The sequence below is a fragment of the Festucalex cinctus genome, chromosome 10, assembly GCF_051991245.1.
Source record: "Festucalex cinctus isolate MCC-2025b chromosome 10, RoL_Fcin_1.0, whole genome shotgun sequence".
Classification (NCBI taxonomy): domain Eukaryota; kingdom Metazoa; phylum Chordata; class Actinopteri; order Syngnathiformes; family Syngnathidae; genus Festucalex; species Festucalex cinctus.
Genome location: NC_135420.1, coordinates 1,755,001 through 1,772,500, shown reverse-complemented (window position 1 = coordinate 1,772,500; position 17,500 = coordinate 1,755,001). Strand labels below are relative to the sequence as shown.

The window sequence follows — 17,500 nt, the reverse complement described above, 5'->3', positions numbered from 1 at the left end:
TCTCTGGATGTAGGTGGCAAATATTTGGAGGCTGGAAATGAAAGATGTACACACAGGGTGGTGGATGAGAATTCGATGAAGGAGCTGCCATATTGTTCCTCCAAGAAAGTGTTTGTGGTCAAACAAGAGGTAGGGGTCTAGTGTTTTGGCTGTTTGGGAATGTGTAAGGGGTGGATGGTGCACACACACGCACACACGACACATCCAACACACGCATCAACACTCAGAAGCCAGTATCGATCGTCTCCCCACCCACCCTCTCCCCTACACCACTGGAACATTTGCACAAAAACTGTCACAACAATGCGAATTTCATGAGTGTCAGTGTTTTTTGTCACTTTATTTGCACAGCCTGTACTGTGGTTGTAATTGATTTAAACGATTATTTATTGTTTTTAAAAGGCCATGGTCAAATCAATTCTGGAAATCTGAATCGATACCCAGCCGTAGTCCTTGCAGGTGTCATTGCCCATGTGAGCATTGAAGTCCCCCAGCAGAACGAGCGACTTCTCAGTGTGAGTGCTCTCCAGCAACCCCGTACAAGGACTCTTGAGTGGGGCAATCTTAGCTGCTGCTTGGTGCTTGATCAACAACAGTCCACCCCCGAAGATGGAGGCAGACTACCCTCTCATCTTTCTGGAGTGTACCCAAATGTGGGCACTGAGCCAGGGGACAGTCAGTCTGCCCATACCTGCTTGACATCTCACTGGGGGCAACACCAGAGCGAAATACCTCACTCAACAGCTCAGGCTTTTTTCCTGCCAGAGAGGTGACCTGCTACATAGCTAGAGCCAGCTTCTGCAGTTGTAGATCGGCTTGCCAAGGAATAAATAAGTAATTAACAATACTGCATAAGTAAATGTTCATTAAAAAAAATAATATTAAACACTAAATGTTACGTACGTATATGCCCTGGATGGGCTCCCCCCCCCTCCTACTGATTTACACTAAGGTAACCTTGGTATTAGTTATCAGCATTCATTTTCATTTTCATTCGGATGACTGTCTTACACTCTTGACATGTTTTTCTTTTGTAGTGGTTTTGGGGAAGTATTCAAATGGATGCTCGAGCTGGAGAGTCTATGTACCACTATGAAAAGGTAAATTTACTGTATTTATTGTATGACTTTCATAATGTGTTTAATGATTAATATGTCATTTTTTTTTATTAATCAATAGTGGGATAAAATAAATTAAATTTCCATCCCTTTATTAAAGAAAACAAAAAAAACCCAACATTATTTAAAATTGATAATGCACAAAAGTGCACAAACAGGATTCTGCATGTATGTACATCCCAGAGAACATATATTTCAATTATTTTTGTGTGTGTGTTATCATGAACCTGAACAATCGACAGGGTTGCACATAAAAATATTGGCATCAGTCCTCAAATGAGCACCAGAGGTTGTTGTTAGGGGCCCTTTTTTTTTTCCCTGACCCACTGACCTCATGAATGAACTCTAAAGCTGCTCTATGTAGGAAATGGAATTTCGAATCTTCTGCCACGTTGGGCTGAAAAATGTATCTGCACACTCCCAACCTTCACATCCGCAGACAGACGGCAGGAAATTCGAACCCAAATCCAGTCTGAAAACTATTTGGCTTGAGGCTTGTGTACCCATTGGGAACAGCTAAGGTCTTTCTGCTAATTAGAAAATGCTGGCGTTATTAACGGTCAAATAAATAAAAAAAGGCTATTGTAAATACATTTTTGGGCAAAATCCAAAATAGAGCATCTATAAGACTAACAGCCACATGTGGGTAAAAGTACCGTATTTTCATGACCATAAGCTGCAGTCTCAATTATGGGTGCCATTTCTGACTTTAAGACACACATTAGGCCCACCGCACTATAAGGCGCAGGCACGCACCAACGGCTTAAGTGCATATACTGTGTGCACACTTAATTGTGTGCACAGGGTGCACTATGTGCACTTGGAAGCAAGACTTGAGCAACCACACTGTGTGTGCACTTAATTGTGTGCACTATGTGCACTTGTAAGCACGACTTAAGCGCACACACCGTGGAGCCCACAGTTACACGTCAAGTCACGCTCATAAGCCAGTGAGTAACATGACCTCTTTTACAATTGTAAGCAAAAGCTCTCGCTTAACTACTTTCGACTCGCAGAATGCAGGCAAGTCATTCTTCCCCATGTCAAGTACAATCACTGTGTCATGGCACAATTACAATCACCACGTAGCAACAAATAGAAAGCACCACCAATAAAACAACTGGACTACTAACAACATAAGAATAAACACAGAACATTCTTTGTAAACACCCTTTCAATCGCCAGTGCCGCAAAGCATGCTGGGAGCGCCTCCAAGCTCCCAGCAAAGCTACACAAAGTACCATGCTATAGCCTCACAATCGCTAGCATGCATGCTAATGCTAGTGTATGTTTTTAAAAAGGAAGTGAGCAGAGCAAAACAAAGTACCATAAACAGTGACATCAGTTGAAGTATATAACAATGTATTCACGTTGCTTTTGATCAATCGACAAATCCCTCAAAGTCCCCATCTTCTGTATCCGAAACGAACAAATGGGCAAGTTAGCCATACACGGCAGGCTCCGTCTCATTGTCAGAGTCAGTCTCGTTGTCGTGCGGCTCATCGGAAATGACGCCTGCTTTTGCTAAAGTTCGAACAATAGTGCAAGCAGACACGTTCGCCCAAGCATTCAACAATCCATTGACAAATCGTGGCGTAACTCGCTCACCACTGCCTCTCAGTCTTGGTAAAACAGTGTTCACCATCCGTCATCCAGCGCTCTCCCACGCCGCTCGCAACTTGACTTTAAACGCCCGGTTTACACCGATGTCCAACGATTGAAGTTCCTTCGTCATGCCTCCCAGAATGATAGCAAGCTCCACGTTCATTTGCCGCACTTATTTTTTGACAGCGTCTGTGAGATGTGCACACATTGAGTCACATATGAGGAGAGACGGCGATGCGTGTAAAAAGCCACGTGGTCTCTTTACGTACACCTCAGCCAGCCACTCTGTCATTTTGTTCTCGTCCATCCAGACCTTTTCATTGGCCTTAACGATGACTCCGGCTGGATATGTTTCTTTAGGCAGAGTCTTCCTCTTGAAAATCACTGTCGGTGGTAATTTCTGTCTATTAGCATGGCAACCAAGCACAACAATGTACCTACTGGGGGCGTGTCTTGAGCCTCAAACAGGTCCTCCGTTCAGTTGACTCTTTCCTTTTTTTTTCGCGCTCCCATGGCTGTCGTCACTCATGTATGCTGTTCAGTTGAGTTTTTTTTTGTTTGTTTGTTTGTTTTGTTTTGTTTTGTTTTTTTATATATATAAATAGGCTGTGTGAGCGCTCCTCCTTGATTAGTGGCCCGTGTCCCCAACGCTGTCCACCAATCAGGGAACAGGAGCAGAGCTGATGACATACTGGCTTTATTTATTTCTTATCTAGTTTCACAACTTTTACACTTGCAATGTTTGTTCATTCTTGGCTCTTAATTTAATTTCCTGTTTGTGCGAACACGCCCTCCTGATTGGTGAGCTGGTTTCATGCTCGTTCCTGGTTGGCTGTTCGACCCATGGAGGCAAGCTACTAGTGGTACAACGGATCACAAAAGTCACAGTTCGAATCGGATAATCAATTAAAAACAAAAAGGGTAAATAGTACTTTGCCTAATCCATCACAAAAAAAATGAACTTAAAATGTCCGTTGTTACCATTTAGGATTTAAGAACACAACTTTAAGTGCAATATGAGGCAGATACATTCTTATTTTATACACAACCTGTGTAAATAACAAGGTATTAATTGCTTAAAGAAATTAAAGCCTGGATGGCTTTAAATTTCTTGAAATTCAATGAGAAGAAAACAGAAGTTATGGTCTTTGGTCCCAGCGGCTCTTCTCATCCTGCCGACTCTGGCACAATATCTGAAGCCATCAGCCTCAAAAATCTATCTCAGCAGCACTTAGAAATGGTAATCCATGCCTTTGTTACATCTCAGCTGGATTATTGTAATGCACTTTATTTTGGGATCAGCCAATCCTCCCTGCAGCATCTCCAGCTTGTCCAAAATGCTGCTGCTCATCTCCTTACTGGTGCCCGGAAGAGGGAACACATAACCCCTATCCCCTATCAAATCTCTCAATGGTCTTGCCCCACCTTATCTCGCCGAGCTCTTGCACCCTTACACACCTGCCCGGTGCCTCAGGTCAGCAGACCAGACACAATTGCAGGTACCGAGGGCTAAGCGGAGGCTTCGAGGAGATCGAGCCTTTGCTGTTGCCGGTCCCTCCCTTTGGAATGACCTACCACTAAATATTAGGCAGTCCCCCTTGTTATCCTCTTTTTAAACACATCTTAAAACACATCTATGTTCTTTGGCTTTGGCTTGTGCTAAATAAGGCTTGTTGTGCCCTTGGGAAGCAATTCGGACACAAATGCGAGTGGCGCTGTACTTCCTACTTCCTTTTCTTCGTGACCGGGCAGGGTCACATGACTACAGGAAATGTGAAAAAAAAGTGTTTCTATTACACTTTTGCAAAGTACTTCCATTTCAGCACGTCTCAAAAAGCACCTCATGAAAGCGTAAATCTGAGTCTAATGGAAACGCACCTATTGAGGTGAATAGCGCCACCCAGCCTATCAATTGTGTTTACTGGCTACTCCCGCCTCATCAATTGACTATTCTGAAATGGATTTGCCTTGACTTGGTGAGCAGATTGACCAATCAGGTGTTAGGACCTGCCCACCAAACTTTGATGGGTGAGTTCGACAGATAAAATAAATTCATGAAACACTGCAACACAGTCACCACGAAATAATTAAATAGAGAAATAAATAAATAAATTAATGAATGAATGAATAAATAAATAAATAAATAAATAAATAAATAAATAATGATATGGAATTTAATTAATTACACATTTAATTAATAAATGACACATTTAATTAATGACACTTTTATTTAATTATTTAATGGTGTATTTATTAGGGCCTTTCAGATTAATTGGACGCCGATTATAATCGGCTGATTATTGGCCTTCAAACATCGGCCAAAACAATCAGCCAGTTGGGCCAAATGGCCGATTATTTCACCCTTAAAACATTATTGCAGAAAACTGAAGTTTCGGACGCTGTGGAAGAGCCCTGAATGCACCATTTTGCTTTTGTAGCATTAGCAACTAGCAAGTGTGTAGCGTATGTTATTCTAAGTGTCCTTTAAGCCGTTTAATGACACCGCAGTTGGAGTTAAATGTAAAACTAACCACACAACGTAAAGAATTACATCCACTGTATATTTAAATACAAAATATGCTTCTGTTTCTAAAACATCGCTAGTCTAGCACGAACAGGAAGTTAGCGTTGACTTTGGGAGTGTTTTTCCTTCAAATAATGAATATCCACACATAAATCTTGTGGGAACACATATTCACAGATGAGAACACTACCAAAGGCACAAATTCTTCCCAATGTGTGAAAAATGAGTTAATTGAATTCAATCACGACCTTCTTCTTTACTCACTTTCAGTGTGTACGCCATGGATGCATGGTACCACACTGCCCCAAGAGGCCAAAACGCACAGGGACAGTCAAGTTATCTTGATTTTTATAGCACTTTCAAACAGCCTTAGCTCTCAGTATTTGTATTATATATATATATATTTTTTTAAATAACTAATCAGCAGATTAATCGGTAATCAGTGTTTTTTTTTTCTGCCAAAAATCGGGATCGACATCGGCCTCAAAGTGCATATCGGTCGGGCCCTAGTATTTATTTAATGTTGGCACTTTTGGTCCTCCATAGCCTGTGGCCATTGCGGCCTTAAAAAAAATTACTTTGCGGCCCACGTGATGGTGCTTGCGGCCCAATATGGGTAAGAACCACTGATTTAGACACCAGGGAACTCTATTAAATGTGCGAAAATGCACTAATAACTAGAAAATGCCCATTTCTGGAGAAATGGCGTGTGAAGGCTGCAGAGCTTGAATGAATACCTGTGGAATGATTTGGAATAATGTTGAATGATGTTGAATGATATTGAATGGTGTTGAATGGAAAACGTAGAATGTGGGAATAATCGGTTACGAAATCGGAAATTCGGAATTTTGGAACTGAGAAGCTGGAATAGCTCATAGCATGAATTACTGGAATGTACTGAAGTTTGAATGAAGTAAATCGGATGAAAAATGTGGAAGTAAATGGAAAGTGTAGAATGCAGGAATAATCAGCTATGAAATTGGAAAATGTGAATTTTGGAACTGAAAAGCTGGAATAGCTCGGAGCATGAAATACTGGAATGTACTGAAGTTGGAATGAAGTAAATAGGATGAATAATGTGGAATTAAATAGAGTAGAATGTGGGAATAATCGGCTACGAAATCGGAAATTGTGAATTTGAAACTGAAAAGCTGGAATAGCTAAGCACGAAATACTGGAATGTACTGAAGTTGGAATGAAGTAAATCGGATAAATAATGTGGAAGTAAATAGAAAGTGTAGAATGTGGGAATAATCGGCTACGAAATCGGAAATTGTGAATTTTGTAACTGAAAAGCTGGAATAGCTCATAGCATGAAATACTGGAATGTACTGAAGTTGGAATGAAGTAAATAGGATGAATAATGTGGAATTAAATAGAAAGCGTAGAATGTGGGAATAATCGGCTACGAAATCGGAAATTGTGAATTTTGAAACTGAAAAGCTGGAATAGCTCAGCACGAAATACTGGAATGTACTGAAGTTGGAATGAAGTAAATCGGATGAATAATGTAGAAGTAAATAGAAAGTGTAGAATGTGGGAATAATCGGCTACGAAATCGGAAATTGTGAATTTTGGAACTGAAAAGCTGGAATAGGTCATAGCATGAATTACTGGAATGTACTGAAGTTGGAATGAAGTAAATCGTATGAATGTGGAAGTAAATGGAAAGTGTAGAATGTGGGAATAATCGGCTACGAAATCGGAAATTATGAATTTTGGAACTGAAAAGCTGGAATAGCTCATAGCATGAATTACTGGAATGTACTGAAGTTGGAATGAAGTCAATCGGATGAATAACGTGGAAGTAAATGGAAAATGTAGAATGTGGGAATATTCGACAACGAAATCGGGAATTGTGAATTTTGGAACTGAAAAGCTGGAAGAGCTCACGGCTTGAATTACTGGAATATATTGAAGTTGGAATGAAGTAAATCGGATGAATAATGTGGAAGTAAACGGAAAATGTATAATGCGGGAATAATCGGCTACGAAATCGAAAATTGTAAATTTTGGAACTGAAAAGCAGGAATCGCTCATAGCATGCAATTACTGGAATGTACTGAAGTTGGAATCAAGTGAATTGGATGAATAATGTGGAAATAAATGTGAAATGTAGAATCTCCAAAATGTAGAATGTGGGAATAATCGGCTACGAAATCGAAAATTGTAAATTTTGGAACTGAAAAGCATGAATCGCTCAGAGCATGAAATACTGGAATGTACTGAAGTTGGAATGAAGTAAATCAGATGAATAATGCGGAAGTAAATGGAAAATGTATAATGTGGGAATAATCGGCTACGAAATCGGAAATTGTGAATTTTGGAACTGAAAAGCTGGAATCGCTCATAGCATGAAATACTGGAGTGTAGTGAAGTTGGAATGAAGTGAATCGAATGAATAATGTGGAAGTAAATTCGCTGAAAATTCACTCGCTGTTGCAATAAATTATCGATACACTGGCAGTAGATATCGATATATTGTGTCCAGTTGTGCAATGTTATAAATGTTTATGCACTTTAATTTGTCTCATTTTACAATGTTTACAGTTAAACGACTAAGAGGCAGTGAGACACTATGCAGAACTTTGTACATTGTACAAAGTTTTGGCATTGAATAAATGCATAATTACTTTTTATGGGCATTTGTTGGCTTTTTCAGTAATATTGTGAAATATTGCTAAAAAATGTTTTGGCAATATTTCAAAAATCGTCGATATCGTGATATTATTGATATCTTGAGCCAAATATCGTCACAGTATCGAATCGTGGTTTTCCAGTATCGTCCCACCCCTGCTAATAATGTATCCTTCAAAGTATGCTAACAATATCAAACAAAACCACTTTTGAAATTAGTAACTCATTGCAAAATATTCTGTGATTATGCATCCTCTTGTGTGTATTTATATTTGTCTGTTTTACACTGTTTTGTGGTAAAGTGTGTTTTCAAAAGTGCAAGTGCTTATTGGCTTCATGTCACAATGGAAAGCCCTTTTCCCCCCATCATATGTTTCAATTTAAATTAAAGGTGCACGATGCAAGATTAGACTCAAATTTGAGTGTTAAAATAATTATATTTTTCACCCGCACATGTTTTAAGAATTGTATAATGGACAGGAGGCACGACTGTGGCACAATGACTGTTGCCCCTTTTTTTCGGTAAAAGGAAAAAATGTTGGAGCGTTAGGGCCGGAAACTTTAGCTTTTGCTCTGAGCAGTCACGCGCGTGCACGCTATTGTCCCTGTTAGCTCTCTCACGATTGTTCACGCAACTTCACGGACAAGACAGCAAATTCAAACTGGATTAAAAGAGACCTGCACCCGATACGTCTCCTTTATGGAGACTCCACGGAAGACACAGAGAAGTAAAAAACTTTCAGACCAGTGTCATGGGAGGACGCGGATAAATATAGGAGCAGCGTTTGTCAGGTGGAGAGAGCTAAGAGCTATCCTGGGGATGAAACGGGACCCACACCTTGCTGACTTTTTGCTAAAAAGGTAAGACTTCGTAACGAAAATACAATAGGGCCCATTTATGATTAGCAGTGCAGAATAAAACTACTACACGGTTGCTTACTAATGTCTCCGCACTTGGGCATATTAGCAACGTATTGCTATCCTCAATGTCATCGGATTCACGGGATGCACTATTTACGTTTGGAAGGTTGTAATTACGTAAGCTTTTGTCACTCAAAATGACTTTCACATACAAAGTAAGTTGAAGATGAATACGTTTGTTACCTCTGTAGACTTTATTAAGCCTATGAAAAAGGCGTTGTGCTCCGTGTTTACGTTTGTTCGATTAACTTGGAGGTTTGCTCGTGCCCGAAAAGTCGAGCACGCTCCTGTCCGTGTGCACGTCGCTGGGGTCCATTCCACGTTTTGCCAGTGGTCGCAAATGTGCAAAAACTCTGAATCTTGCATCCTGCCCCTTTAACACCTTTCTGTAGTATCTTCTTTAGTCTCTTTACAGTGGACTTCGACTTTGCAGTTGACCTCGATTTATTCTTTTATATTTTGTCTTGTTCCTCAGAATGTCAGCCCAGCAATGAAGAAAACAGTGTCCCTCCTCGCCCTCACCACCCCAACTAGTAACCGCAAGCGTCGGCATTTAAGGGATACGCTTGCTCAGCTGACAAAGGAGACCGAGATATCGCCCTTCCCTCTGCCCACTAAAAGGCCATCAGCAGAACATCAGATGTCTCTGGGCTCTTTGCTAGACATCACATTCACACCTGATACATTTGCAGGTAAGAGCATAGTATAGGTAATAGGGGTGTGAATTGCCTAGTATCTGACTATTCGATCCGTATCACGATTCATAGGTCACGATTCGATTCCATACCAGTTAATCCCGATATGAATTTACAAATCGATTGTTGCCATTTTTTTTTTACTCAAATTTAGAAAATACCATTCAGTAAACTTGTACATGTACACTGTAAGATTTGTATGAAAATGTATCTGAATCTTCAGTTTTAGAACTGAGCCACTGTATTTAAACAAACAGGTTGTAACCTTTTTCATGTTAGAACAGCATTGAAATAAAATATTAAGGCTTAATGTTCCATTAATATAACATTCTTCCATGTTTAAGGTGTGAAAGTTAGACGTTTTGTTTAATATTTTTCCATAAAAAATGGATGTTAAAAAATAGATTCGGCTGCCTATTGAAACGATTCGAGAATTGCGTGCTGTAGTATCGCGATATATTGCCGAATGGATTTTTTTTTAACACCCCTAATAGGTTATGTTTTGAAAAGCGGGTTGGTATTGGGTCATAATAACTCTGAGCCAATTTGGATAATAGTGTTGCCACAATATCAAATCTTGACTTTGATACAGTTCCTCAACTCAACACATCTTTTTTCATAATGCACTTTAAAACAACCATTGCTGCATACTGAATGCTATATGTTGAATAAAAGGGTAAAATCAAAACGGATGTGCAACGGATGTGCAGCTAGAAGTAAACAACGCTGGTTGTCTGTAAAAAATGTCGTTATGTTGTGTTTTTGGTTGCCAGAACCGTAAAAGCACCAACAAAAACATGAAATTCTTTCACATCCCAGCCTCTGCCAGTCAGAGTAATCGCAGACGGCTGTGGTTAAATACGATTAGGCGAAAGGACTGGACTTAGGCTATCATCAACAATGCTCGTGTTTGCAACGCACACTTCACATCAGGTAAGATTTAACTGTCAGATTCAGCCTTGACAATGATATGGACTAGACTTAGTTGTGATTGAAATTACTTAAGTTAGTTATTATTTGTGGGATTCTTTTTACATGCACGGACTTACAATAGCACTTGTAACTTGTAACGCCTATGGCAGGGAGCTCCAGATATAGCGGGCACATCGAGCACTTGGACCCAAGCCTACAACTGGGTAACAGTTGCAATGGCAGAAGACAAGGAAGTTGCTGCATCCAGCTTGACTGCAAGAACGGTGTTGTCAGACACCTGTGTCTCATTGACGGCTGTCGGACAATTTGCGGAACACATCAATTGTTTCAGTCCAGATTTTGCTGTCAGTTGATGAGTCACCTGACTTGGATTAAGAAATATTTGTGCGGGGAGGCTTCCTTTTGCGAGGTTTTGTTTTCACAAAGGATTTCTCCCATGCGGCTGGAGCTAGGATTTGTCCTTGCAGGTGCCCTGCGGCCGTACTCATGCTTCTGATGAGCACCAGGCAGTCGTGCAGGAATTTTTGGGGAAGCGGCATAGTCATTGTCGCTTGGTTTTGATGCGGCTGACTGCTGTTGGACTTTGCCTGAATCACCTGCAACATGGTAAACAGAGGATTCCACTGGTTTAGCAACTTTTTCGCATAAGAAAACAAAGGGCTTGGACGCAAGTTCAAGACCAGTGGTCCCCAACCACCGGGTACCGGGCCGCGGGCCACTTTGGACCGGACCGCAGGCCGCTTTGGACCGGACCGCGGCGGGTCAAACAGTTGAAAGAATAAAAAAACTTACTGTACTTCCGGTTATTGTAATTGCCGGACTATAAGCCTCGACTTTTTTCACACGCTTTCAACCCTGCGGCTTATACAATGATGCGGCTAATATATGAATTTTTCATCCTGAACCATTTTTTCTTTTTTTGCTTGTTTTAGAGCTTAACGAGCCACTTAAAGTTAATTGTTTCATTGACACTAATATGCGAAGAAGACGTGATCAGCGTCAGCTCTGGGAGAGCTGGAAATCCTAAGATTGAGCTGCGAACAAAGTGTCGTACCTGGAGGTACCAGAAAAATTGTGCCTTGGGAAGCAATCATTTATTCGTCAATTTTTTAAAAGAAGCAAATACAGAATCAATATACAAATCCCGAAATGTTTTTATACCCAGCCTAGCCCATAAGGAAAAACTGTTATCCAATAAGAACGGAGGAAAAGTGTGATTTGATGCAAGTGGCGCTCTAACAGAAAGTGATTGCAAGCCAAAATGCCGTCTAAATTGTGCCCAAATTTTCAGAGAGGAGGATACCACCGCATTTTTAGAGTAGCTAGAGGAAGATGACCTCAGAGTAGAATACAATAAGGCCTTCAAGGACACCGGATGAACAGAGTTGATTTCCATAGCCAGCCATGGTGGACCCCTCCCAGCATCCTCATCCCAGACCCAATAAGTCAAGATTCTCACATTTGTCGGCCAGTAAAAATACAGAAAGTTAGGCAAGGCCATTCCACCCAATGCCTTGGGCCTTTGTAACACTTGAAGTCGTACCCTAGGAGGCTTCTTGTCCCAAATAAAAGCCAAAATAAGTCTTTTTTTTTTTTTTTTTTTTTTTTTTTTTTTTTTTTGGGATAAATGAAAGTGGAAGAAAGATTGGAATACTTTGAAAAAGATATAAAAAACGTGGAAAAACATTCGTTTTCACAGTGTTGATCTTAGCTGCAAAAGAAAGATTCCAGAGGGACCATCGCTCAAAATCAGTTAGTTAGTTAGTTAGTTTAGTTAGTTTATTCATTTTTTCCTTTCGGACACATTACAGTTTACATCAATCACATCACATCATTTGCAACATTGACATCCGAAAGAAGGGCTGACGGGTAGAAGCCGAAGCTTATTCGAGACCCGTCCCCATCGACCCATTACTATAACGCATCAATCATATACATTATTTAGAATAGTCATTAATTTTTATCGTTATCCATCCCATACTATCCCAGACACTGCTCGCTCAGTTCATCTTGAATGTCCGTGTGTAGATTGTGGCTAGTCCCAGTCATTTGGCACTGGTGAGTCGGTCCCCAGACGCCACCAGCAGCCATCAGATTTGACTTGTGACAACAAAGGTATGAAATTTTTCTTATATAGATTAGACAATGTGTCTGCTACGTATACACCAAGATAGGTAAATCCAGAGTTAGAGATCTTAAATGGAAAACTTTCAAGTGGGTATTCCTTCGCCTTCTTATTAACTGCAAAAACTTCACTTTTTCCCAGATTCAATCTGTATCCCGATATTTTCCCAAATGCCTCTGAGAAAGAGCTGCAGGTATAGATTTAGAAAGATCAGACAGGAACATCAAGAGATCATCAGCATATAATGCCACCTTCAACTCGACCCCATACCTGCTAATGCCCCGGATACCTGGGTCAGCCCGTAAAGCAATGGACAAAGGCTCCATTGCAATGCAATTGCTTTTTCCGCATCTAAAGATATCAACGCTTCTGGTAAAGCAGTCGATGAGGGATTGTAAACCAAATTAAAGACCTTCCTAAGATTAAAAAAAGAATGTCTGTCACGAATGAACCCCGTCTGATCCGTGGATATTATAGAGGGTAGGAACTTTTCCAAGCGCCTGGCCAATAATTTGGACAGCAATTTAAAATCAACGTTTAACAAGCTAATAGGGCGATACGAGCTACATAACTTAGGGTCCTTGCATTTCTTTAAAAGCAACGAGATACAAGCTTGATTCAAAGTTTGGAGGAGTGAACCTAAATCAAAAGACTCTATAAACATATCTAATAAATGTGGAGCCAGCTGTTTCCAAAAAGTTTTATAAAAACTGACCGGAAAACCATCTGGTCCTGGGCTTCTGCCACTCAACAATGATCTTACTGCTGCCTCCAAGTCAGCCATTGTAATTGGCTGCTCCAACTCCGCGGCTATAGTTTGATCTAGGGTTGGCGTATCAATTTTCTCAAAAAAAGAGGTCAGGTCTATGGGCAAAAGAGAACGGTTAGAAGAATACAATTGTTTATAGAATTCCATCTGTGTTTTGTTAATTTCCAATGGGTTCGATGTCACCCCTGAGTCAGTTTCAATTTGAGGGATCAGCAGAGATACAGATATCTGACGTAGCCGATGGGCCAACAATTTACTTGTTCTGTCTCCCTGTTCATAAAAGTTGGATCTTGAACGGAGAAAAAGTTCAGTTGTCTGCTGTGAAATAACAAGATCATATTCGGCTTGCAAAGATATTCGTTCCTTAAAGGTATCTGGGTCTTTCGAAACAGCATATAAGGAGTCTAAAAGCGCAATGCGCTACGTCAACTCAGTCAGCTTCTGTTTCAACTTTTTCCTGCGGTGGGCCCCATAAGAAATAATTTCCCCCCTTATAAAGGCCTTCATAGTTTCCCACACCACAGAAGCAGTCACCTCCGGCATTTTATTAACTTGAAAGAAAAAATCGATCCGTTCAGAAACAAAATTAACAAAGTCATCATCTAACAATAAGTGAGTAGCGAGGCGCCAAGGCGGTCTAGTGTTAATGCAATCCTGGAAATGAATATTCATGGAGACAGAAGCATGATCCGACACCAAAATGGCATCATATTCACAGTCTGAGACGATGTCAACAGCCTACTGTCAATTAGGAAGAAATCAATTTGAGTATATGTACGATGGACATTTGAAAAAAAAAAAAAAAAAAAAGTGTGTACGTTCACCTGGATTAAAGAAACGCCACGGATCAATAACATCAAACTCACTCATAAAAGAATTAATAATTTTGGCTGATTTAGACAAGGTAGCTGGAGTTGAGGACGATCGATCTAAAAGAGGGTCCAACCAACAATTAAAATCCCCTCCCATAATCAATCTATAATCAGCCAGGTCTGATATTTTTGCAAAGAAGCGCACAAAAAAGGATTCATCATCCCATTTAGGTGCGTACACATTCACCAGGGCAACCTTAACATCACAGATGTGTCAAATACAATTAGGAATCTGCCAGTAGAGTCTGTAATTGTATTAAAATTTATTTATTTATTTATTTAACCTTTATTTAACCAGGATAGTCCCGTTGAGATTAAGAACCTCTTTTTCAAGGGAGTCCTGGCCAAGAGGCAGCAAAACAGTTTTCATTACAGTTACAAATAAAAGTTTCACTTACAATCACATAAAAATTATATAAAACAGTTACAAATCAATGAGGCCGTCTCAAGTGCTCTTAATCTGGATCTAAAATCGTTCAATGAAACAAGTTCCGTTAGTTTCCAGTCCTTTTGCAACATGTTCCATGCAGAAGGGGCAGAGAAAACAAAAGCCTTTTTCCCCAGCTCAGTGCGGGCAAATGGAACAGAGAGCAACAAAAGATCATTGGAACGCAAAGCATAAGAATCAACACTTTTCAATGTGATTAAATTACAAATATAAGAGGGCAGCAGTCCAAGCATAGCCTTGTAAATAAAAATGTACCAGTGAGTCAACCTCCTGGTGGACAAAGGAGGCCATCCCACTCGAGAGTACAGTTCACAGTGATGGGTCAAGGCTCTACAATTTGTAACAAACCTCAAAGCAGCATGATATACAGAGTCAATCTTACTCAAACACTGAGCTGAAGCATTCATATACAACACATCCCCATAATCTAAAACAGATAAAAAAGTTGCAGTGACAAGACGCTTTTTGACCTCAAAAGAAAAACATTTATTCCGAAATAAGAAACCCAGTTTTAGTTTGAGTTTCTTCACGAGGTTCTCAACATGGGGTTTAAAAGTCAAAGTGTCGTCAAGCAAAATACCAAGATACTTATATGTATGAACCACCTCTATTTCATTTCCCTCCAGAGTGGACACTTTGGGGGCAAATTGTGGGCTTTTCCTGGAATTTGAAAACAACATCAGTTTAGTTTTGTCCGCATTAAGGACTAGTTTTAGTTGCAGAAGTGTGTGCTGCACAACATTAAAAGCTTTCTGCAACGAAGCAACAGAATGAAAAATGAACAAATGGAATATCCCTGTGTAACAAGATAGCCACCCCTCTTGACTTGCTCTTGTCTTTATCTCTCAAATGGGTTTCCTGCAAATAAATAACACGTGCATCAAGATGACGCAAGTAATGCAAAATCTTGCTACGCTTAACTGGGTTATTTAACCCTTTGCAATTGAGACTTGTAAATTTGATATGGCCACCTAGCCAGGATGATGACTTCTTAGGTTGGACCATTAGGAAATACAACTGTCACATACACACACATAAGGGAATGCATAAAAGAGAAAAGAAAAAAAATGCACACATCTGTAACCTTGCCTCGGAGTAGGTGCCTCCCCAAATCCCAATAGAACAACAACAAAACATCCCAAAAGAATAAAACTGTAACAACAACACCCCCCCACCCCACTTCGCAGAAGCATCAAAAAAATGATGCGCGCTCCCTTCCCACGTAATAAACCAGAAACGCGTTGCTACCCGTAGCATCACCAAACTACTAAACGACCACAGGGAATGTGTATTAAGTTACCCAATATACAGATAGGAACTATAGATATTCTTTGAAGTAAATGAGTGTCATAAATAAAATCAAAATAAATGGCACAAAACTGAAATAAATAAATAAAATAAAGTAGAATAAAAAAATAAAAAAATGTACATATATAATCGAAAAAAAAGACACAAATAATATGTATATTAAAAAAATAAAATAAAAATAAAAAATAAAGTTTCAAAACACCAAACTCCACCAATATACATTGTCCAAACAACACTAGAAACAGGTGCCAATCAAGATCCATATATAAATTCGAGCATCACAGCCATATCGGCACCATATAGTTAGCTGATAGCGCTTGTTGTGAAAGAGTCGCCGTTATAGTTACCAGCCGCAGTATCGATCAGACCGGACTTTATGATTAGTCCGCATCCAGGACGGGTGTTTTCTTGAGTTTCTTGCACACAAAATCCAAAGCCTGGTCCGGATCTTCAAACTTGTGAGTCTGGCCGCGTTCCATGGTAATATGTAGCGTCGCTGGGTACGGCAGCCCGAATTTGATTTTGCCGCAGCCGTGGAGCTCCCTCTTCACGGGAGTGAAAGCCTCCCTCCTCTTCGCCACAGACGGTGTGAATTCCGGAAAAATGTGAATCCTTCTCCCTTTGTGCAGCAAGGGGGAAAGCTCTCCGGCTCGGCGCATGATCAGGCTCTGCGTCTGAAACTGTGTCACCCTGATGACCATCGGACGCGATGGTTCGCCCTCCTTCGGCTTAGCTCGTAGTGTGCATTGGGCCCTATCCAGTGCAGGTTTCTCGTCGAGTCCCAATAAACCTTGCAAACGTTCAGCGACGAATTCTGCAGGTCTCGGTCCTTCAGATCCTTCAGGCAGGCCCACCAAACGAATATTGTTCCACCTGGAGCGTGCCTCCAAATCCTCACACTTTTTTATTCAGCGAATCGACACGCGCAGTTAGCTTAGCCATTTCAGCTTGCATGCTAGTAATGGAGTCGCTATGTTCACTAGCCGAGTGTTCCAAATCACGAATAGCGCTACCAGTGCTTCTTCCAACGGTTTCTAAGCGGTCGAGACAGCCTTCCTGACTGACTCCGATATTCTAGATTCAAATTTGGAGACGATCTCCGTTCTTTGCTCGTCCATCATTACTTTAATGCAGCGTAGCATCTCCTCATTAACCTCCGGCTTCTCAGGGGATTCAGGCTGCGGGTGCGGCCTACCGCGACCAGACTTGGCGGAGTCAGTCTTCGTCCGAAGACTCGACATACTTGGAATTTAAATTCGGCCGACGTATAATAACAAAACAAAGTCCCAACACTTCACGACAGTCCACTATGGTCAAGCTTTGATATCAATAAACGTTTTTATAATCACATTCCCTAGGAGCTCCCGTTTCCACGTCCTACATCGAACACGTCCGCCGGAAGTCCCGCTTTCGAACATTAAAACTGCTGTTACTTTGTCAATTTTTCAGCGACATCCATGTATTATATATCATTTTAAAGGGAATTAAGTGCAGAATTCAAATATATCAGTATCTCAAGATTAGATTTTTTTGCACATGTGAACC

At 40.5% G+C, this 17,500-nt stretch overlaps 1 protein-coding gene across 3 annotated transcripts in view; it reads left to right on the top strand.

Annotated features, from left to right (window-relative positions):
• The window catches only part of ect2 (epithelial cell transforming 2), a 334,206-nt gene that overhangs the window by 152,039 nt on the left and 164,667 nt on the right, over nt 1-17,500 (top strand). For all 3 annotated transcript variants that reach the window (XM_077534330.1, XM_077534329.1, XM_077534331.1), the window contains exons 10-12: nt 14-129; nt 1,038-1,100; nt 9,281-9,497. In XM_077534330.1, coding sequence (XP_077390456.1) covers nt 14-129; nt 1,038-1,100; nt 9,281-9,497 — 396 coding nt within the window. The remainder of the gene's footprint in view (nt 1-13; nt 130-1,037; nt 1,101-9,280; nt 9,498-17,500) is intronic.